This window comes from Taurulus bubalis (genome assembly GCF_910589615.1).
Source record: "Taurulus bubalis genome assembly, chromosome: 2".
In the NCBI taxonomy this organism is placed as follows: domain Eukaryota; kingdom Metazoa; phylum Chordata; class Actinopteri; order Perciformes; family Cottidae; genus Taurulus; species Taurulus bubalis.
This window is the reverse complement of record NC_136590.1, coordinates 972,415-996,664: the sequence shown is the minus strand read 5'-3', so window position 1 is coordinate 996,664 and position 24,250 is coordinate 972,415. Positions and strand designations below refer to the sequence as shown.

Sequence of the window (24,250 nt, the reverse complement as noted above, 5' to 3'; positions counted from 1 at the left end):
CAGCAAAAGCCTTCTTAATTCCACATAATTATTCCAAATTGGAAATTTTTTGTCACAAAATGAAAAACAATGACATGGACCAGGGTATTGAGAAGTATTGAGAAATATCTTGAGGATTACATCATCAATTACTGTTTTCTTTTCCAGATCTAGTTACCATGCCTATTTGTGATGGTATCACATGAAGTGGGTGGGAGGATTGAGTCCTTAAAATGCATGCATGGACAAGCGAACCCTGCAGACCAGTTCTGCTCGCATGGAATCAAGCATGGCCTCCAACATGCTCACCGTCAAATCTGGATGAATGCATTTGGATTACTTTCTGTTTTGCACGTGTTCTGCAAAAACTATGGACTTTTACTTTTAGAACAAACTCTGCAAGAAAAACTGTGCTTCTGTGTTGTGATTATGTCATAAGGTTCATGTTGTTTGGAAATGCTATTTCAGATTATTCAAAGTGATTTTCTGTCTGGTTAAAACTCTTTAGATGTTCTATCTCAATATCAAAGGGATTCTTTAATATGTCATATGCAACTCAGACCAACAGCACTGTTGGACTGCAGGGAACACTAGAAATTTGGTTGTTTTCTGCTCCAATCACCCTGCCTTGCTGTGTGTTTCTCTTCATTAATGGGATCATGCTGTTCACCTTGAGGAGTAAATTGGTATTTCGTGAGACCTCCCGTTACGTTCTCCTGTTTAACCTCCTCTGTGCAGACACCATGCAGATGGCACTGAGTCAGTTACTGTACCTACTGGCTGCTTCTAGCATCAGGCTGACGTATCCTGTATGTGGCGTTCTCACCATGCTCACTGATCTAATGAATGGAATCTCCCCTCTCACACTGGTGGTGATGTCTCTGGAGAGATATGTGGCTGTGTGCTTCCCACTGAGGCACACGGCCATCATTACCATGAAGAACACAGCAGTGGCTGCCGTTGCTGTTTGGACCTTCAGTTCCCTGAATATCCTCATACGAGTTATTCTGCTGTTAGATTTCCCATTTGAAGACCTGGAGAGTCTGCAGATGAAAGATTATTGTGCCAAAATACACTTGATACTCAACCCGATGTCTGCTGATTATGACAGAGTGTACACTTATTTTCTGTTTCTGTCAGTGAGTGTTGTGGTCACGTCCACCTACATCGGTGTGATGATAGCAGCCAGGTCTGCCTCCACAGACAAAGCTTCAGCCCGAAAGGCTCGTAACACACTGCTGCTGCATCTGGTGCAGCTGGGCCTCAGTCTGTCCTCCACTGTTCACAACCCTCTGCTGACAGCGATCTCAAAGATCACTGACAGGATAACAATCGTGCGTATCAGCTCTATTCTTTACGTGTGCATTGTCCTTTTCCCCAGATGTTTGAGCACACTCATCTACGGCATCAGAGACAAAACCATCAGATCCATCCTCATATACCATCTATGTTGTAGACTCAAAATGTCCATCCGTCCAGCAAAGGCTGAGGTCTCACTCTAGACTACATTTAACTATTCAGGCATTGTTATCATTTTGAACACAGCATATGAATGAAAGCATTGTATTGTATTAACATGTCATTGCTACACTTGCGGATATTTATTCTCTTTATGTACAAATGTTCAATATCAATTGTTCCAATATAGTTAAATAAATGTTGCTTAGTTTTGTAACAGTAATTTGATTTATTTTGCACAGACTACATTTGAGTTACATGTGTTTCCTTGTATTGTGAATTGTAACATAGAAAGGGGTTTAAATATCTGTATGCTTACACATTAAACACTTTTAGTCCCAACTATGTTACAAAAACCATAAGTAATAAAAGTGAATAGTAAACAGTCAGACCTGCTGCTTGCGTGTATTGGGATGTTTCCGGCCAGTGCTTTGGAGTGAATAAGGGCTTAACATTGAGATCAGATGTGTAATTATCACTATATATGTTACTGGTTAAGAGTAAGTGAAGATGACACACAGCAAAAAGTTTTCAGGTCCGCCTAGAAAAAAAGCACTTTCAGGATGATTATTTCTTTGAAATTAGTCATTCATAAGGTCTAAACTTCTCCCAAATCATAGCACAATATGTGAACACTATATCTGCAAAGTTGGAAGCAGAACAAAAAAAAGTGAAGCAGAACAAAGTCAGAGAGGGTTTAGTACAGAGAGAATTCAGGCGAGGACTTAAATGAGCATTTGGGCACATTTGGGCACATTTGGGCACCATCTGTGCCATTTGAGTTTTGTCATGTACCAAACCATATATTTCCCTTGTATATTAGTTATGGTTATCAATACATTCATCAATTAATCAATCAATAAATACAGCATTTTTTTATGAATTATGATATTCTTTTATGAATTATGATTTTATGATTTTTTTTAATTCATAAAAAACCTATATAATTCCCATTAAAATAAAACAAGCACACAAATTAACTGAATGAACAGATTACATTTTCATCAAACTGTAAAAACACAGTAAAAAACAAAGTGTAACAACAATACTTTTTATACTTTTATGATTATCTTTCTGTTTGAGTTTTTTGCTAAATGGCTTGCTGATTCTTAGCAAAAACTAAGCTAAAGCTAAACAAAAAAATCGTAGCAAAGGCTTTGGTGTTTAATTTGATGTGCAAAATTAATACATTTTCTTGTGATATATTATATGTATTTTTTGCAATAACTTAAAAAAGACCCAGATCTGGGTCTATGGAGTTTAAAAGCTTTAGTTGATGCAGCAATGTTTGGGTTGATAACATTTGTTACACAGTGATAGAAAAAAAACTTGACACATTGAGGTAAAATCATTAATCAGGACATTTATTCTTCGAAGAAGGAACAGAGTCAGAAACACAACATGATATGTCAATTGCGTATCCTGGACTGCTCAATGAATGAGCAGAGAGTTACCTCTTAAATACATTAATGACATCACAGAAGCTCTCATGACGTCTTTAGATTCGCTTGCATCGGCATGGTCATATGATAACAAGGAACACTACATTCTTCAAACAGAGACATGTATGTAACGGTTAGAAGGACTAGGACCCAGAAGCACGACTCACGAGACAGAGGTAGAACAATAAGAATCCTTTACTGAACAGGTAAACTGCAGATAACACACAGGGAACACTGGAGCGCTAGGTTCGAAAACACAAGACAATCTGGCAGGGCGCAAGTGAGGGGACTTAAGTAGGGAAGAACTAACGAGGGAATGTGCTGCAGGTGAGACGGGCATGGACCAGGTGAAGGGAACGAGGGCTGACGAGGAGGGAGTGCCTGACAGAATGAAGGGGGCGTGGAGCAGGATCTGAAATGACAGGACAGTAAATAAACAGACAGGCAGACAGGATGAAAACAACTAGTAGAGAAATGTGTGGCGCTGAACCGTGACAGAATCCCCCCTCTAAGGGACGGCTCCTGACGTCCCAAAACCATCGCCACGCCGGCAAAGGGGATCTGAGGGAGGACTAATACTCCTCAGACATTTCCGCCCTCTCCCCATCGGCGGGTGAATTGTCCTGGTCGGAGGACGGCTCCTCCTCGATGTCTGACGCTGCCGAAGGAAGAGAGGGAGCAGATTCCGGCTGGGTAGCCCCCATGGGCACAACCACACCCTTGGAGGGCTGTTCAGGGTGGCTGCGGTGAAACTCTCTCATGAGAGGGGCATCCAGAATGTGTCGGGCCGGGACCCAGCATCTCTCCTCTGGGCCGTAGCCCTCCCAGTCCACCAGGTATTGTAACCCTCTCCCACGACGGCGGGAACGAAGTAGGCGACGAACCGTGTAGGTAAGACCTCCATCGATGAACCGCGGTGGCGGTGGAGGCTGTACTGCAGGGACTAGTGGACACTCCCGAACCGGCTTGACTCTGGAGATGTGGAATGACGGATGGACCCGCATGGCCCGGGGCAGCTTGAGCCTCACCGCTGCAGGATTGATGACCTTCAGGACCTCGAATGGTCCGATGAACCTGGGTGCCAACTTCTTCGCCTCCACTCGCAAGGGCAGGTCCCTGGTCGACAGCCACATCTTCTGACCAACCTGGTAGATGGGGGCCTTGGAGCGGCGCCGGTTGGCCGCTGCGGAGTAACGGTTGGCTGAGCTGAGGAGCGCAACTCTGGCCTTGGCCCAGGTACGGTGGCACCGGCGGATGAAAGCCTGGACCGAGGGGCAGGAAACCTCCTTCTCCGTGGTTCTTGCGCTCAGTCTGGCCATTAGACTGTGGGTGGAATCCAGATGACAGGCTGGCTGTGGCCCCGATGAGTGTGCAGAACTCCCTCCAGAAGACTGACGTGAACTGAGGACCCCGGTCGGAGACTACATTCGTGGGAAGACCGTGAAGCCGGAAGACATGCAGCAGAACCAGTTCAGCAGTCTCCTTGGCCGAGGGGAGCATAGGCAGGGGCACAAAGTGGGCCATCTTGCTGAACCGACCTACCACCGTTAGGATGGTGGTATGCTTGTTGGACAGCGGGAGACCGGTAACAAAGTCCAGGGAGATGTGAGACCAGGGCCGATGGGGAATAGACAGAGGTTGCAGGAAACCAGCGGGAGCCTGGTGGGAGGTGACAGGAGCTCGGCCCGGTTTGGGCCTCCAGGGCAGCCTTGACTCTCTCCTCTACCTCCCCGGTGATAGAGGCAACCAGAACGGGGCAGAAAGGATCTTGTCATTGCAAGGGGTGGAATCCCCCTTGTCCACAAACTGGCGTGACAGGGCGTCCGCTTTGACGTTACGGGTTCCGGGCCGGTAACAGAGGGAAAAGTTAAACCGGGTAAAAAACAGAGACCATCTGGCTTGCCGAGAGTTCAGTCTCCTAGCGGACTGAATGTACTCGAGGTTCTTGTGATCAGTCCAACACAAAAATGGCAGACTGGTCCCCTCAAGCCAGTGACGCCACTCCTCAAGGGCCAGCTTAACGGCAAGCAGCTCTCGGTTCCCTACGTCATAGTTCCTCTCTGCCGGTGAGAGCTGCCTGGAAAAGAAGGCACATGGGTGGAGCTTCTGGTCACTGGCAGACCGCTGAGACAGGATGGCCCCCACCCCTACATCGGAGGCATCCACCTCCACCACAAACTGTCTCTCTGGGTCAGGGACTTGGAGGATGGGGGCTGAAGTAAACCGGGCCTTCAGGTTCTGGAAGGCCTCCTCAGCCGAAGGTGACCACCGAAACTGCACTCTAGGGGGGGTGAGGGCCGTGGGGCAGCCGTGGGGGCAGCCACGATGCTATAGCTGCGGATAAACCGGCGATAGAAATTGCCGAACCCCAGGAATCGTTGCAGCTGCTAACGTGAGTCAGGGATGGGCCAGGATGTCATCGCAGACACCTTGGCAAGGTCCATCTGCACGATCCCCTGTCCCACGATGTAGCCCAGAAGGGAGACAGAAGAGGCGTGAAACTCGCACTTCTCTGCCTTCACGAACAGGGAATTCCTCAGGAGGCGTTGGAGGACCGATTGAACATGGCGGATGTGCTCCTCTCGGGACCTTGAGAAAATGAGAATGTTGTCTAAATAGACAAACACCTGCTTGTTTAGCATGTCTATCAGCACATCGTTCACCAGGGCCTGGAAGACGGCTGGGGCATTAGTCAGACCGAAGGGCATCACCAGGTACTCATAATGTCCAGTGGGGGTGTTGAAAGCTGTCTTCCACTCGTCCCCCTCTCGGATCTGGACCAAATGATAGGCATTACGTAGGTCTAACTTGGTGAAGATGGTAGCCCCTCGCAGCAACTCAAAGGCAGAAGAGATGAGTGGGAGTGGGTAGCGGTTCTTGATGGTAATGTCATTGAGGCCCTTGTAGTCAATGCACGGCCTAAGTGACTTGTCCTTCTTCCCTATGAAGAAGAACCCCGCACCTGCAGGTGAAGAAGAGGGACGGATGATCCCAGCAGCTAAGGAGGAACTGATGTACGCCTCCATGACCTCTCTCTCAGGTGCAGATAAGGAGTAGAGGCGGCCCTTGGGTGGGGTGGTGCCTGGTTGCAGGTTAATGACGCAGTCGTAGGGACGATGTGGGGGCAGGGATGCGGCCTTGACCTTACTGAATACCTCCCGAAAGTCATGGTACTCCATAGGCACTCCTGACAGATCCGACGCAGAGCTGGGGCAAGCTGACTGCGGAACTGCAGCAGCTTGTTTCAGGCAGATCAGATGACATGATGCACTCTGCTCCAGGATGGCTACTGTGGCCCAGTCAATGTGGGGGTTATGGCGGCGGAAACAAGGGTGCCCCAGGATTAGTGGATGCTGGGGTGACCGCAGGATAAGAAACCGAATGGTCTCCTGGTGGTTACCAGACAGGAGCATACGAACTGGCGCGGTCTCGTGAGTTACTGTCCCCAGTAGGTGACCATCCAGAGCATTGGCAGGAACAGGGCATGGCAGCGGTACCCGCTCGATACCCAGCTGACGGGCTAGGTCCTCGTCAATGAAGCTGTCGTCAGCACCAGAGTCAATGAACGTAGATAGAGTCTGTGATCCGTTCAGCAGCTGAGCAGCTGAGCGTGGAAAAGGGGTCTTTGGTTGGGAGAGAATCTTGTGGTTCGGCTCACCAGTACCTCCCGTTATGGGCGAGCCACGTCTTTTACTGGGCACCGGGATACGAAGTGACCAGCCTGACCACAGTACAGGCAAAGACCTCCCTGGTGACGGCGCGCCCGCTCCTCGCGGGTGAGACTGGTGCGTCTTACCTCCATGGGTTCAACCTCCACTGGTTGAGAGGCCGAGGTGATGCTGGTGGCTGCCGGAGGAGCTCGACCCCGGGTGAAAACGCGGCGATCTGTCTCCCCCTTGCGTCGCTCCTGTCACCGTGCCTAGATTCGTCTGTCCACTCGGGAAGTCAATTCTATTAAGCCATCCAAGTTGGCAGGCAAATCAAAAGAGATCAGTTCATCTTTAACATACTCCGCTAGCCCAGTCAAGAACACCTCGCACTGTGCTGCCTCGTTCCAGTCGCTAAGGCGTGCTCTTGTACGAAACTCCAAGGCATAATCCACCACTGTCCGGTCTCCCTGGCGCAGCTCCGCCAGTTACCCGCTTGGATCTGGGCCCTTGGAGACAGCACCGATTACCTTGCAAAGCTCAGCAGAAAACAACAGGAACGAAGAGCAGGCTGGCGTGCGTCTCTCCCATTCAGCGGTGCCCCACAGTCGCGCTCTGTCAGTCAGGTGGTTGATGGTGAAGGCTACCTTAGCCTCCTCCGAGGCGAAGGTGTGGGGCTGCAGAGAGAACAGGATGGAGCAGTTTGTGATGTATGGGTTGCAGCCCTCAGGTTCTCCAGCGTAGCGCTCCGGGGTACCCACACGAGGCTCGTGTGTTGGCATAGGCGCTGGTGAGACCGGAGGTGGAGAGGCCGGAGGTGGAGAGGCAGGAGACGGCGCAGCGGCTACCAGCTGGGTCAGGGCCGCCGTCAGTTGTAGCATCTGGGCGATCATCGCCATCATAGCCTGCTCCTGGACTGCTGCAGACTGCCGTGTCTCCTCAGCGAAGCTGACCATCTGCGCCTCGTGCTGCTGGAGGGCATTCTCGATCCTCTCGAACCGGCTTGCTGCAGAAGGTTGTGCTGGGTCCATAATTGGCCAGATTGTAATGTAACAGTTAGAAGGACTAGGACCCAGAAGCACGACTCACGAGACAGAGGTAGAACAATAAAAATCCTTTACTGAACAGGTAAACTGCAGATAACACACAGGGAACGCTGGAGAGCTAGGTTCTAAAACACAGGACAATCTGGCAGGGGACAAGTGCAAGTGAGGGGACCTAAGTAGGGAAGAACCAAAGAGGGAATGTGCTGCAGGTGAAACGGGCATGGACCAGTTAAAGGGAACGAGGGCTGACGAGGAGGGAGTGCCTGACAGAATGAAGGGGGCGTGGAGCAGGATCTGAAATGACAGGACAGTTAATAAACAGACAGGCAGACAGGATGAAAACAACTAGTAGAGCAATGTGTGGCGCTGAACCGTGACAATGTAGGCGTCCACAGTCTCAGGACTATCAGAAGGTCACTGTTAAAGCATATGTATGTTTTAACAGGAGAGTAGGTCAAATGCAAAGCCACAAGCCTTTACACAGCATATGATTAATAATATAACTGTGAAACAGTACTTGTTTAAGAGTAAATAAGTTTTTCTTCTAACAGCCTTGGTCGGGTATCGTTGTTCTTCGGTCCCAGGCGGTGTACGCGATGGAATGTTATGTTGTTGACGGTCTCTGCGGGTAGTTTAAGCTGTATGGACATGAATTCTTTGATTGATTTTTCGGGGTCTTCTGAGGTCTGTTCGCTAATACCGGTTGTTACGTGTCAGGGTTGTGCTCTCCCCTCCCCTCTTGTTTTTCCCCCACAGGTTCCTATTGGCTATTTGGTTGCCACCTGTGAAGGCCAATCAGCCCAGAGTCAGCCAAGGCCTGGCGTTAACGGCCATCTCTCCTGTGGCAACCATTTCAGTGACGAACTCTCCTGCTGATGGTGATGAAGATGGGTTGGTGATGCGTAATGCTATCCCACAGGGGGCAAGGTTAAGTAATACTGAGGTATTGTCCCAATTACCCCACCACTTGTCTCATCTCCCTGTAGAGCAGAGCAATGATGTTATGGAACTTATTTGTGAGTTTCCATGTCTGTTCAATGACATTCCCTCCCTAACGTCTGTCATATCACATGACATTGTCTTGACTAACCCTATACCGATCAAGCAGCATGCCTATAGGGTCAACCCGGTTAAGAGGGATGTCATGAATGGGAGGTTGAGTATCTGTTGCAGAACGGCTTTGCGGTGCCAAGGCAGTTCTTCTAATGTTAAAAAGCTCAAACCAAGCTAGAAATCTAGGTGTAGTTATGGATTCAGACCTCAACCTGAACAGTCATATCAAGACAATTACAAAATCAGCCTATTATCACCTGAAGAATATATCCAGGGTTAGAGGACTTATGTCTCAACAGGATCTGGAGAAACGTGTCCATGCATTTATCTTCAGTAGACTTGACTACTCTAACGGTGTGTTCACAGGCCTCTGTAAAAAGTCAATCAGAAAGCTGCAGCTGATTCAGAACGCTGCAGCTCGAGTCCTCACTAAGACCAGGAAAGTGAATCACATCACTCCAGTTCTGAGGTCTTTGCACTGGCTCCCTGTCAAACAAAGAATTGACTTTAAAATCCTGCTGCTGGTTTATAAAGCACTGAATGGTTTAGGGCCTAAGTATGTTTGTGATCTGCTGCTACCTTATGAACCATCCCGGCCCCTCAGGTCGTCTGGGACGGGTCTACTTTTGTTCCAAGAGTCAGTTCAGCTTTTCTGCTCCACATATCTGGAACAAGGTCCCTGAAAGCTGCAGGTCTGCTGAGACCCTCAGCTCCTTTAAGTCCACATTGAAAACTTTTCTGTTTGCTGCTGACTTTAACTGAACCAGATTCAATTACTGCATCTCACTACTGCATTTTATTTCTTAAACTGCACTGTAACTTTTATTCAACTTTTATTTTTTATTTTGCTTTTTCATCTTTTATTTAGCTTTTTGACTGTTTTAATGTTTTCTTAACTGTTTTTAAATCTGCATTATGTTTTGATGCTTTTAATGGTTTCATGTGAAGCACTTTGAATCGCCTTGTTGTGGAAATGTGCTATACAAATAAACTTGCCTTGCCTTGCCTTATGCAAGAGGATGACCAGGGCATTGATCATCCTGTGAGTTACTTCTCAGTTCAACAAGCGTCAGCTTAAATACTCCACCATAGAGAAGGAGGCTCTGGCAATGTTGTTTGCCCTGCAGCATTTTGAGATTTATCTTGGGTCAAGTGTGAAACCGATTCAAGTTTTCACCGATCATAACCCGCTTGTCTTTCTTTCCCGAATGCAAAACCATAATCAACGCTTTATGTGTTGGTTCTTGATCGTCCAGGACTACAACTTACAAATATGCCATAAAAAGGGCTCTGAAAATATTCTTGCTGACGCCTTGTCACGGGCTATGTAGTCTCAAACATTTTGTTTGAGATTATATGGGTGAGGGTGTTACGTGTCAGTGTTGTGCTCTCCCCTCCACTCTTGTTTTTCCCCCATAGGTTCCTATCGGCTAGTTGGTTGCCACCTGTGTTGTGGCCAATCAGCGTGATGGTTGGCCATTTTAAAAGGAGATCGGAAGAGTTTGGGGCGTTTTTTGTTTGTTCTTTCTTGATGCACACTGACACGGTTAGGTGGAAGGTTTGTGGTGAGGGGTTGAGGGCAGTAGGTAAGTTTGGGGTACACTGGTGCAGACACGTAGGTACTTTGTGTCTAGAAACACTAGGTTATTGGTCGGTGCTCCCTCTGTATATGTTTTGGTCAATCTTTTGTAGAGAAGCCATTTCGTTTGTTTCCAGAGGTAGAGAACTAGGCCTAGTTTTGTTTTCTTGATTTCTATTTGTTTGGCACGATCAAACTGTCCCCAATCTCTCCCACCTGATAGAGAACCTTTATTTTGTGTTGTTAACCGCCAGCGGTGAATAAATATTGTTTCCAAACGTTACTCCTATTTTCGGACTTTCTTTCCATTATTCGTTGGCTGACCTGTGTTCGTTCCCCCCTTATCCCCTAAAAGGAAAAGGAGACGTAACACCGGTAAAGACTAGATTGTCACTCATACTGCACGTTTGTAAATCCAAGATGGTTTGTTTCATAGCTTTGTTGTCAGCGGTAACAGAGGAGAGCTGGGTGGTTATCGTGCTGACAGATTGATGGAGCGACTTGTTGCCCTTAGTAAGAGTGTCAATTTGGCTCTGACTGAATTCCAGGCTGTGGCGCAGACCCTGGAATTCCCGGTGTAATACTTCGATAAGCGCAAGTCTGGCGTCAAAGCTGGAAAGTTTGTTTTCAATGGACATGAGTATGTCACTTACCCCGGAGCAGCATGGTGGATTGGGTGAAGTGGGTGTATATTTGAGATATTTGAACTCCTTCGCTTGGGGTAGGCAGTTTGTCCCCACCTTGAGGGAGCAATCCACCGGTTTCGGGCAGAGCACCATGGCCTCAGATTTGGAGGTTCTGACTCTCATCCCTGTCCCTGAAACCATGAAAGTCATGAACAGGACAGGTGATAAAGGGCAGCCCTGGCGGAGGCCAACACCCACCGGGAATGTGTCTGACTTATTGCCGAGAATACGAACTACAGGCGCACAGAGACCGGATGGACCGTTGCAACGAGTCCCCACAAAACCCCCCAAGGGACCTGGTCGAAAGCCTTCTCCAAGTCCACAAATCACATGTTGGGAAACTCCCTGGACCCCTCCAGTAGTCTTGCGAGGGTAAAGAGCTGGTCCACTGTTACACGACCGGAACATAATCCGTCCCCAGCCTCCCTTCGGGATGTGTGAGAAGTTCTTCCGGAGGTGGGATTTGAAGACCTCTCGGATAGGATCCTGCGCCAGACGTTCCCAGTTCACCCTCACCGGTTCCCCCGCCATCTGATCCAACTCACCACCAGGTGGTGATCAGTTCTGCTCCTCTCTTCACCCGAGTGTCCAAGACATACGGCCGCAGATCAGATGATGCAATTACAAAGTCGATCATTGATCTCCGGCCAAAGGTGTTCTGGAACCAGGTAAACTTATGAGCATCCGGTTAGCATGCGAGGGGGATAGACGTGTCTAAGGGAGGCTCCCGTCTTTTGTCACTTTTCATTACTAAACTCTCATTGATAACTCTGCCTGTACGGCTTCATCTTCATGTCTGAGAGACAATGAGCCATAATCTGCGGACAAAGACAACGACTCTAGCTACAACCAAAGTCCTGATGGCCAACAGGTGGCCCAACGTCTCTCCCGGCAGACTTGGAGAAGCTGCGCACCATGCTACTTAGCGACCTCAAGAGTACGATCCAGGAGGCCTTGGCCCCACTGGCCGACTCGATCAACAAGCTACGTGAAACCACGGAGAGTCATGGCCGACAGAATTGTCGACCTCGAGGAAATGTGCACCTCGCTCAAAAACACAAACTCCATCCTTGTTGACACAGTGGACGATCTCGAAAACCGATCGAGGAGGTGCAATTTGAGAGTGACCAACTTGGCGGGCTTTTTTGCCGAGACTTTGGGAAGCGATTTATTCCCCACTCCGCCGACTCTGGACCGGGCACACCGGCTCGGCGCACTGCTCCAACTCAAAGCCGAGAACTATGATGGTGACATTTCACTACTTCCAGGACAAGGATCGCGCACTTAGAGTGAGTCGGGACAAACTCAACTACCGCGGGGGACGAGTCGTCTTCTACCCGGACTACAGCGCCGCTGTCACCAAGAAGCGGACAGCATTTAACCCTGTGAAGGCTCTTCTCTACCAGAAAAGAGTGAAGTTTTGAATGATTTTTCTTGCTTTAAAAAAGGTCGACCACAAGGGAGAGATTCACTCCTTCAACACTGCGGAGGAGGCGCAAACATTCTATGACCAGCATGTCGGTGAACTGTGAGTAACTTCACTCAAACTGACTTGACAGACTGAATGGTGGGACTCATGTGGGACTGTTGTTGACATCTTTTTCCGCCTCATTCTGTTACACTGGTAAATTTCAGTTGTTGTTGACATATTGTTTCGCTTCATTCTGTTACACTGGTAAATTTCAGTTGTTGTTGACATATTGTTTCGTTTCATTCTGTTACACTGGGAAATTTCAGTTGTTGTTGACATTGTTCCGCCTCATTCTGTTACACTGGTAAATTTCAGTTGTTGTTGACATATTGTTTGGCTTCATTCTGTTACACTGGTAGATTTCAGCTTTTGGATTTATGCTACTGTCAAAGTCACTATACCTTTCCGTGTTGTTATTTAGCATCACTACTCAATATGCTTAATACTTACTTGTTTACTATGAAAAGTAACCTGTTAAACCCTTTTGGTTGTTTGTTGCACGGGAGCCAGCCCTTGTTCAGGCTCGGGTAGTGAGGGATTAGACTCGATGCACTGGAAGTTTGAGATTAGTTTTTTCCTGCGGTTTTCTTCATTTGGGGAAGTAGACCTACGACCGTTTTATTTTGGGGTTTCTTTTTGGGGAGGTGATACAGGTCTGGCCCACAATTTACACTGTAATGCAAAAAAACAATGAATAAAGTTATCACAAGGACAGAACTGAGGCACAGAACCAGATGTGATTATCTTTTTCATTTTTCCAAACATTATCTTAACAATCTTTTCTCTAACTCACCTTAATGTCCCCGTTAATGGCTAACTTTAGTAATCCCTCTGATACTCTGAAGGTTGGAGATAACTCTGTCAGATTTATCTTATGGAATGTAAAAGGTGTAAATGGACCGGTAAAACGTGCCAGGGTGCTTACACACCTAAAAAAAAAACTAAAAGCTGATGTAGTTTTGGTAATGGTTGTGTAGATCCTTGGAGGTTTTCAAACCAAAGCTCGAAGGTTTTTTCTTTCTTTTCACATGTTCACTCCTCCTTCTCACGAATTGATTACTTCTTTTTGGACAGAGCTCTCATTCCTTACGTTAAGTCTGTGGAATACTTACCTATTATTATTATTATTTCGGACCATGCTCCTCTACAATTAGACATCTCCTTCACCCTGAATCAGAAAGACCGTCCACTATGGAGGCTAAACCCCCTATTGCTCTCTGATAAAGACTTTTGCAATAAATTCACCAAATCCATAGATTCCTTCATCGAAATTAACACGTCCAGTACAGTCTCCTTCTCCCTTCTGTGGGAAACACTTAAAGCAGTTCTACGAGGGGAAATCATTTCCTTCACATCATACTCAAACAAAATGGGGAGGCAACAACTACAAAACTTGACTGAATCTATTCACAACCTCGATAAGCAGTATGTTTCTAATCCATCACCTGAACTTCTCAAAAAAAGGGAAAATTTACAATTAGAATTTAATCTACTATCGACCAAAAAAGCAGAGCAACTGCTGTTGTACTCCCGTGGACGGTCATACGAGTATGGGGACAAGAACAGCCGGTTGCTGGCTCATCAACTAAAACGGGAAGCAGCCTCACGACTGATTCCTGAAATTAAAGATAATCATGGAAACTTGAAAACTAGCCCGCAAGAAATTAACAAAGTTTTTCAGATGTATTACACAAAATTGTATACCTCTGAATCTACCTCAAGTAAAGGACCAATGACAACATTTTTAGATGGCCTCGACTTCCCATGTCTTGAATCAGATAAAAATACGGAACTAGATCGGACAATAGAATTGGAAGAAATCCAGGCAGCAATTACAACTATGCAGAGTGACAAGACTCCGGGGCCTGATGGCTTTACGGCAGAGTTTTATAAAAAATTTAAAGACAAGCTTTCTCCAATTCTTCTCGGAATGTATCGGGAATCGCTGATTATGGGTACTCTCCCACCAACTCTCTCGCAAGCAACCATCACACTTTTACAAAAAAAGGACAAGGACCCGTCTGACTGTGGATCTTATCGACCAATCTCATTTTTTAATGTAGACTCTAAAATCATTGCAAAGGTACTGTCACGCCGACTTGAAAATATTACCCCTTTAATTATTTCTGAAGACCAGACTGGTTTTATAAAAGATCGTCACTCATTTTCCAACATCCGCAGCTTACTTTATATAATGTACACTTCTCACTCCGCACTTGTTCCGGAAGCAGTCGTCTCATTAGACGCTGAAAAGGCTTTTGACCGGATTGAGTGGGAGTATCTATTAAAGGTCCTTCAGAAATTCGGTTTCGGTGATGTTTTCACCTCCTGGGTTAGACTTTTATAATCATCTCCGCAAGCATGCGTTAGCACCAACTAACTGCGTTCCCCATCTTTCTCTTTAACGAGAGGCACATGCCAAGGATGCCCACTTTCCCCCTTGCTTTTTGCAATTGCGATAGAATCACTATCCATTGCATTGAAATCATCTCCACTTTTGTGGGGAGTACGGCGGGGAGAAATAGAACATTGTGTATCACTGTACGCCGACGACCTGTTGTTGTATGTGAATGACCCAGTGGTATCTTCTCCTTCAATCGAATCAATTCTGATGGAATTTGGTTCTTTTTCAGGATATACATTAAATTTAAAAATGAGTGAATTGTACCAATAAACAATTTGGCTTGTCAGATTCAACAATCTTCATTACCTTTCGTTTAGCCAGTTCAGGTTTCAGGTACCTTGGTGTGAACATAACCCGCAGTCTTGCCTCTCTTCATACAGTCAACTTTAACCCCTTGGTTGAAAATATGAAAAATGACCTTGCTAGATGGCGCAACCTGCCCCTGTCACTACCTGGCAAGGTGCAATCTATAAAAATTAATGTATTCCCCAAATTGCTGTACGTGTTTAGATGTTTACCAATATTCTCGCCAAAATCCTTTTTTCAATCTATTGACAAAATTATTCTAAACTTTATCTGGGCAGGAAAGTCACCAAGAGTGAGCAAGATCTTTCTCCAACGCCCGAGGGACACAGGTGGCCGTTCTCACAGTGGGCAAAAAAAGGACTGATGTGTTTCAGGGATCTTTATGACGATGACCACTTCTCTAGCTTTGACTCTCTTTGTATGAGATATGACCTGGACCGTTCAAATCTTTTCAGATATTTTCAGGTCCGCCACTTTGTAAGGAAACACTTCCAGTCATACCCTGACCTCCTTTGCTAAACACTTTGGGAAAGCTTACTAGACACGCATCCAACTCAGAAGGGGCTGATCTCTAAAGTTTACAACCAGATCATAACAACAATAGAAACCTTTTCTACAATCAAAGCCAAATGGGAAAGTGAGTTGAATGCAAACTTGACAGAGAATTGGTGGGTGGGTGTACTGAGGAGGGTGAACACATCCATGTCCTGTGCCAGACTTGGTCTTATTCAGTTCAAGGTGGTCCATAGGATGCACTTCAGTAACAGCAGACTAGCTAAAATGTTCCCAGAACATGATGCAGGATGTAACCGTTGTGACTATCCTCAAGCAGATTTAGCACACATGTTTTGGGCGTGTCCTAAACTTCTGGTGCTATGTTTTTAATATCTTATCTATAGTTTTAGGGATCAAGCTACAACCGTGCCCTCTTCTGGCAATCTTTGGAATCCCTGCCAAACCCATCCTATATAGTACCAAAGAAAATGATATCATTGCTTTTACTACTCTTCTGGCTCGTCGCAGAATACTGCTTGCTTGGAAGTCTCCAGGTCCACCATCTCAGTCTGCCTGGCTTAAGGATGTAATGTTTTTCCTGAGTCTTGAAAAAATCAAATATACACTTGGAGGCTGTAATGGCCATTTCACGAGGAAGTGGCAGCCTTTCATTTCCTATTTCCAAGACCTGTCAGTGTTGCCCAATGATTGAGGCTCGTTGGGTTCTGTCCATCTGTCTGATTTATTGCAACCAAATCCATGTACTACAAAAATCTGTGAACAAATGTAAAGCCCATGGTTGTGGGTGGGTTTGTGGGTAGGCATGTTATGATTCATTATTTTTCCTTATTTTCAATTGTTTAATTTTTTATTCATGAGTTGTATTTCTTCTCATTTTTCACTTTACGTTGTCTGTTTGCTCTACCTTCTTGTCACTTTATGCAGTACTACTTTAAACAGAACAATACGCACTAAAAAAAATACTTGTTCGCTGATCCCTGTTGCTATATTGTGCACATTCTCTAATAAAGTATATTTAAAAAAAAAAGATGAGCCACCTTATGTGATTTTTAACATTAAAATAAAAAGAAATACTGTCAGCAAAAGCCTTCTTAATTCCACATAATTCTTCCAAATTGGAAAAATTTCGTCACAAAAGAAAATGCACATGGACCAGGGTATTTAGAAATATATATATAGGACTACATCATCAATTACTGTTTTCTTTTCCAGATCTAGTTACCATGCCTATTTGTGATAGTATCACATGAAGTGGGTGGGAGGATTGAGTCCTTAAAATGCATGCAAGGACAAGCGAACCCTGCAGACCAGTTCTGCTCGCATGGAATCAAGCATGGCCTCCAACATGCTCACCGTCAAATCTGGATGAATGCATTTGGATTACTTTCTGTTTTGCACGTGTTCTGCAAAAACTATGGACTTTTACTTTTAGAACAAACTCTGCAAGAAAAACTGTGCTTCTGTGTTGTGATTATGTCATAAGGTTCATGTTGTTTGGAAATGCTATTTTAGATCATTCAAAGTGATTATCTGTCTGGTTAAAACCCTTTAGATGTTCTATCTCAATATCAAGGGGTTTCCTTATTATGTCATATGCAACTCAGACCAACAGCACTGTTGGACTGCGGAGAACACTAGAAATTTGGTTGTTTTCTGCTCCAATCACCCTGCCTTGCTGTGTGTTTCTCTTCATTAATGGGATCATGCTGTTCACCTTGAGGAGTAAATTGGTATTTCGTGAGACCTCCCGTTACGTTCTCCTGTTTAACCTCCTCTGTGCAGACACCATGCAGATGGCACTGAGTCAGTTACTGTACCTACTGGCTGCTTCTAGAATCAGGCTGACGTATCCTGTATGTGGCGTTCTCACCATGCTCACTGATCTAATGAATGAAATCTCCCCTCTCACACTGGTGGTGATGTCTCTGGAGAGATATGTGGCTGTGTGCTTCCCACTGAGGCACACGGCCATCATTACCATGAGGAACACAGCAGTGGCTGCCGTTGCTGTTTGGACCTTCAGTTCCCTGAATATCCTCATACGAGTTATTCTGCTGTTAGAATTCCCATTTGAAGACCTGGAGAGTCTGCAGATGAAAGATTATTGTACCAAAAGATACATGATACTCGACCCGATGTCTGCTGATTATGACAGAGTGTACACTTATTTTCTGTTTCTGTCAGCGAGTGTTGTGGTCACGTCCACCTACATCGGTGTGATGATAGCAGCCAGGTCTGCCTCCACAGACAAAGCTTCAGCCCGAAAGGCTCGTAACACACTGCTGCTGCATCTGGTGCAGCTGGGCCTCAGTCTGTCCTCCACTGTTCACAACCCTCTGCTGACAGCGATCTCAAAGATCACTGACAGGATAACAATCGTGCGTATCAACTCTATTCTTTACATGTGCATTGTCCTTTTCCCCAGATGTTTGAGCACACTCATCTACGGCATCAGAGACAAAACCATCAGATCCATCCTCATATACCATCTATGTTGTAGACTCAAAGTGTCCATCCGTCCAGCAAAGGCTGAGGTCTCACTCTAGACTACATTTAACTATTCAGGCATTGTTATCATTTTGAACACAGCATATGAATGAAAGCATTGTATTGTATTAACATGTCATTGCTACACTTGCGGATATTTATTCTCTTTATGTACAAATGTTCAATATCAATTGTTCCAATATAGTTAAATAAATGTTGCTTAGTTTTGTAACAGTAATTTGATTTATTTTGCACAGACTACATTTGAGTTACATGTGTTTCCTTTTATTGTGAATTGTAACATAGAAAGGGGTTTAAATATCTGTATGCTTACACATTAAACACTTTGAGTCCCAACTATGTCACACAAACCATAAGTAATACAAGTAAATAGCTAACAGTCAGACCTGCTGCTTGTGTGTATTGGGATGTTTCCGGCCAGTGCTTTGGAGTGAATAAGGGCTTAACATTAAGATAGAAGTATTTGATGCTCATGATCTTCCTTTTAAGCACCAAGCTATTTTTAGGCTTCTGCTCGAAAATTGCATACCCAAACTAAAAAGGGTGTATCTCTGCAACCACTAGGGCTATGTGAATACTTTTGGTGTTATAGTAAACAAGTATAATGTGAGATTTTGTTCTGATGAGTAATTATCAGTCTATATGTTACTGGTTAAGAGTAAATTAAGATGACACTATAGCAAACATTTTAAGTTTTCATGTCCGCCTAGAAAAAAAGCACTTTCAGGATGATTATTTCTTTGAAATGAGTCATTCATAAGGTCTAAACTTCTCCCAAATCATAGCACACTATGTGAACATTATATCTGCAAAGTTTGACATTGAAAAAGTGAAGCAGAACAAAGTTAGAGAGGGTTTAGTACAGAGAGAATTCAGGCGAGGACTCAAATGAGCATTTGGGCACATTTCAATTTTATCATGTACCATACCATATATTTCACTTGTATATTACATATGGTGATCAATGCATTCAAATACAGCATTTTTGTATGAATTATGATACTTTTTAATGAATTATGATTTTATGATATTTTTTTATGAATTATAATTTCATGATTTTTTTTATTCATTAAACAACTTATATATTTCCCATTAAAATAAAACAGGCACACAAATTAACTTAAATGAACAGATTTAATTTTGATCAAACTGTAAAAAGACAGTAAAAAACAAAGTGTAACAATAATACTTGTTATACTTTTATGATTATCTTTCTTTCTGTTTGAGTTTTTTGTTAAATGGCTTAATGATTATTGTAGCAAAGGCTTTGGTGTTTAATTTGATGCGCAACATTAATATATTTTCTTGTGATTTATATATATTTTTTGCAATAAATTCAAAAAAAGCCAGATTTGGGTCTATGGAGTTTAAAAGGTGTATAAATAAATAAACGACACTGACTGACTTTATATATTTTGATGAATTTTAACACGACGACGTTGTCTCGAACTGGACCTCGTTGAATATTAATTGAATACCCCTGAGGGCATATCAGTGGCTAACTACAGACCTATCTCTAACCTTCCCTTCCTCTCTAAGATACTGGAGAAGGTAGTCGCAAATCAGTTGTGTGACTCTTTACATAACAATAGTTTATTTGAGGAGTTTCAGTCAAGATTTAGAAACGAAAGTTTGAGGGCATATGGCGTTCCAACGGTCTGGAGTCCCAGTTGGTTTGGCGGGATAGTCTGAGAACATATAAGAAGGCCCTCCGTAATGCCAGAGGAGCCTACTACTCATCACTAATAGAGAAAAACAAGAGCAACCCTAGGTTTCTCTTTAGCACTGTGGCCAGGCTGGCTGAGAGTCATAGCTCGGTGGATCCGTGTATTCCTATAGACCTCAGTAGTAATGACTTCATGAACTTCTTCAATGGTAAGATTCTGGCTATTAGAGACAGGATCGGTGATCTCCTGCCCTCGACTACTGCCGGTCCATCCTCAGGTGGGATGGCCATGGAGGAGGCTGTGGGCCTTATTGTGTGTCTGGGTGGATTTTTTACCATCAACCTCGATCAACTGTCTTCAATGGTTTCTATTTCTAAATCGTCTACCTGTCTCCTGGACCCTGTTCCGACTAAGCTGTTGAAGGAAGTTTTACCTTTACTTAGTGCCTCTCTACTAGATATTATCAATGGGTCTTTACTAACGGGTCATGTACCACAGTCTTTTAAAGTAGCTATAATTAAACCTCTTCTTAAGAAGCCCACTCTGGATCCAGAGGTGTTGGCTAACTACAGACCTATCTCTAACCTTCCCTTCCTCTCTAAGATACTAGAGAAGGTAGTCGCAAACCAGTTGTGTGACTTTTTACATAACAATAGTTTATTTGAGAAGTTTCAGTCTGGATTTAGAAAGCATCATAGCACAGAGACAGCACTAGTGACAATTACTAATGACCTTCTAGTTGCATCAGATAGGGGACTTGTCTCTGTACTGGTCTTGTTAGACCTTAGTGTTGATAAAGGACTTGTCTCTGTACTTGTCTTGTTAGACCTTAGTGCTGATAAAGGACTTGTCTCTGTACTTGTCTTGTTAGACCTTAGTGCTGATAAAGGACTTGTCTCTGTACTTGTCTTGTTAGACCTTAGTGCTGATAAAGGACTTGTCTCTGTTTTGGTCTTGTTAGACCTTAGTGCAGCGTTTGACACCATTGACCATGACATCTTATTACAGAGACTAGACCAGTTGATTGGTATTAAAGGTACAGCACTAAGCTGGTTTAAGTGGTATTTATCAGATGATCTCAGTTTGTATTCGTAAACGATGAGGCCTCGGTTACCACTGCCGTTCGCCATGGAGTTCCACAAGGTTCTGTGCTTGGACCAATTTTATTCACCTTATATATGCTTCCTTTAGGCAGTATTATCAGAAAACACTCCATAAACTTTCACTGTTATGCCGATGATACTCAACTATATCTGTCGATCAAGCCAGATGAATTCCACCAGGTCACCAAACCTGAAGCGTGTCTTAAAGACATCAAAACTTGGATGACCTGCAACTTCCTGCTGCTGAACTCGGACAAGACTGAAGTTATTCTACTCAGACCAGAACACCTCAGAAATCAAGTATCTATTGATATGGTTTCTCTGGATGGCATCGCTCTGGCATCCACCACCACCGTAAGGAATCTCTGAGTTATTTTTGACCAGGACCTGTCCTTTGGGTCCCACGTGAAACAGATCTCAAGGACCGCCTTTTTTCACCTACGGAACATCTCAAAGATCCGGCACATCTTGTCTCAACGCGATACAGAAACATTGACCCACGCATTTGTTACCTCAAGACTGGATTACAGTAACTCCGTATTATCAGGCTGCTCCGGTAAATCCCTTGGATCTCTCCAATTGATCCAGAATGCTGCAGCTCGTGTACTAACGAGGACGCGGAAGAGAGATCACATTACTCCTGTACTAGCTGCTCTCCACTGGCTTCCTGTAAGATCGAGAATCATATTTAAAATCCTTCTCCTTATCTACAAAGCCTTAACTGGTGATGCACCATCATATCTTAAGGACCTTATAGTGCTATATTACCCCACGAGAGCATTACGCTCACTGAATGCAGGGTTACTTGTGGTTCCCAGAGTCTTAAAAAGTAGGTTGGGGGCTAGAGCTTTCAGTTATCGGGTTCCTCTTCTGTGGAATCAGCTTCCACTTTCAGTCCGGGGGGCAGACAGTCACCTCATTTAAGAGTAGACTTAACACTTTTCTCTTTGATAGCGCTCATAGTTAGGGCTGTTTCAGGCTTATAGTTAGAGCTGTTTCAGGCTTATAGTTAGGGCTGGTTCAGGCTTATAGTTAGGGCTGTTTCAGGCTTATAGTTAGGGCTGGTTCAGGCTTATAGTTAGGGCTGGCTCAGGTTTGCCCTGGTCCAGCCCCTAGATATGTTGCTATAGGCCTAGACTGCTGGGGGAAATCTTAGGATACACTGAGCTCCTCTTCTCCTTCTCTTCCTCTTTCGCTTCCATGGATTCATGGCTGCCTGGAACCGGTCCTGCCTGCTGCCATGGCCCTGCTGATGAAACCGGTCCTGTCTGCTGCCATGGCCCTGCTGATGGAACCGGTCCTGCCAGCTGCCATAGCCCTGCTGATGCCCCTCCTCTCTACCTCCTTCTGCTTTATGGATTGTGGTTATCTGGATCATGGATCATGCCTACTACTCATTATATGAATAAATTCTGTCATATTCATTGAATGTGCTGTAACTCCGTTACGTTATTCATTCTGGCCACATGACATCTATTGCTTCTGTCCATCCGGGGAGAGGGATCCTTCTCTGTTGCTCTCCCTCAGGTTTCTTCCCTTTTTTCCCTGTGAAAGGGTTTTTACTATCTTTATTGGGGGAGTTGTCCCTGATCCGATGTGAGGTCCCGGGACAGGGATGTCATGTGTACAGATTGTAAAGCCCTCCGAGGCAAACTTGTATTTGTGATGTTGGGCTATATAAAATAAACTGAATTGAATTGAGTCAGTGACAAGATAGATACAAAAAAATATGCACACAATTGTGAAAAATAGCGTGCTCTAAATTCTAAATCAACCGGGATTAAATTATTTTAAAATCTTAATAATAAATTGTGAGCAGTAGCTACTTCTGCAAACACACAGGATACTAATCCAGTTTATTCATTTGACCACCATTGTTGTATTCTGTATACATTCCTATACTTTAACATCTGCACTGATTATGTGTTATGTTTTGGATTCTCATTTCTACCTTCATGTTTTTACCTTTATACATTTTCTCATCAAGCATCAAGAACATGAAGTTCATCTCACTTCATTCTCATTGTTGCTTTTTTAAATCTGTCGATCAATTCAACAATTTATCGACTAATTAGTACAAATAATCAATGTATTATACTCCATAAAGGACAAATCATAAAACAATATGATAAGATGATTTGTAATCAACTGAATGTAATGTACGTAGTGAGAAGCAGAACAAAACATACTTCTCCTAAAAGACATCTCCTCGTATAAATAGGCCTAATACCAACATTAAACATTTTACTTTCACAATTATAAGAATTTCACAAGGATACATATGCATGTACTTATTTTATTATTGTATTTATCAATAGTTTTTGCCATGTTTAGGCATATGCTGTGTTTTGTTTTTACCTATTCACCATATGAAATGTATGCTGAGATGTTTTGGTTGATACAGATAGATATTATATATATATATATATATATATATATATATATATATATATATATATATATATATATATATATATATATATGTATATATATATATAGCACTACATGCAAAATATTTAGATTTTATTATCAAAACTAGGACCACCCTCAAAATGGTGATGTTTTATTTATCATAGTTGTAGCCATGTTTAGAAATATGTTTGTACCTATTTACAGAATGAAAAGTATGTATTGAGTTATAATGATTCTGACGCGTTTCCTTGTCTGTGGTAATAAACCACCTCGTCTCCACTACTACATCATGGCCGCTACGGGGCGCAATGCTCTATTCTATTCCACCCCCTGTTCGACGGAGTCACTGTCGGTGCTTTTACTTTGAAAGGCTGAACCGGAACCGTGCGGGTCCATTGTCTGCGGCTCTCCGGTGCGCGGTGCAGCCTCCCGTCGTCGCCATGGTGCAGATGATGGAGTCGCAGTGCGAGTACTTCATGTACTTCCCGGCGGTGCCCATCACCGACCTGTCGGACCCCGCGCGCTACCGCACGCTGCCCCGCAGGAGCCACCTGTACCTGGGCGAGACGGTCCGCTTCCTGCTGGTGCTGCGGTGCAGGGACGCGGGCGCGACGCCGCCCGAGCCCGGGCCCGGTGAGGAGGGGGTGGGGGGGTATTGTTATTATTATTATTATTATTATTATTATTATTATTATTATTATTATTATTATTATTATTACTGTTGTTATTGTTATTGTTATTATATGCTGTGTACAAGGTGCTTCTGCATGTGCAGGTGAATTTAAAAAAACACCGCGACATTTTAAAATGGAAGGAATTATGTCAAAATCAATGAACATACAAATATATGAATGTATACACATATATATACAAATACATATATATATATATATACATATATATGTATATATATATATATATATATATATGTATATATACATATATATGTATATATATATATATATATATATAT

At 44.1% G+C, this 24,250-nt stretch overlaps 3 protein-coding genes across 3 annotated transcripts in view; all 3 read left to right on the top strand.

Moving 5' to 3' along the window:
• Window positions 1-638: 638 nt before the first annotated feature.
• LOC306753223 (odorant receptor 131-2-like) lies at window positions 639-1,481 on the top strand (the record flags this gene model as incomplete). The annotated part of the gene is made up of 1 exon (XM_079237089.1): window positions 639-1,481. The coding sequence occupies one exon, from the start codon at window positions 639-641 to the stop codon at window positions 1,479-1,481; it is 843 nt and encodes a 280-aa protein (XP_079093215.1).
• A 15,809-nt stretch (window positions 1,482-17,290) lies between these two features.
• LOC306753208 (odorant receptor 131-2-like) lies at window positions 17,291-18,133 on the top strand (the record flags this gene model as incomplete). Its single annotated transcript, XM_079237073.1, has 1 exon — window positions 17,291-18,133. One exon carries the CDS (start codon window positions 17,291-17,293, stop codon window positions 18,131-18,133), a length of 843 nt encoding a protein of 280 aa, XP_079093199.1.
• A 5,584-nt stretch (window positions 18,134-23,717) lies between these two features.
• The window catches only part of LOC306750694 (trafficking protein particle complex subunit 14-like), a gene marked incomplete at both ends in the record, with an annotated part of 11,184 nt that continues 10,651 nt past the window's right edge, over window positions 23,718-24,250 (top strand). Inside the window, one exon of the mRNA XM_079234161.1 lies at window positions 23,718-23,910. Within this exon, the coding sequence (XP_079090287.1) occupies window positions 23,718-23,910 (193 nt within the window). The remainder of the gene's footprint in view (window positions 23,911-24,250) is intronic.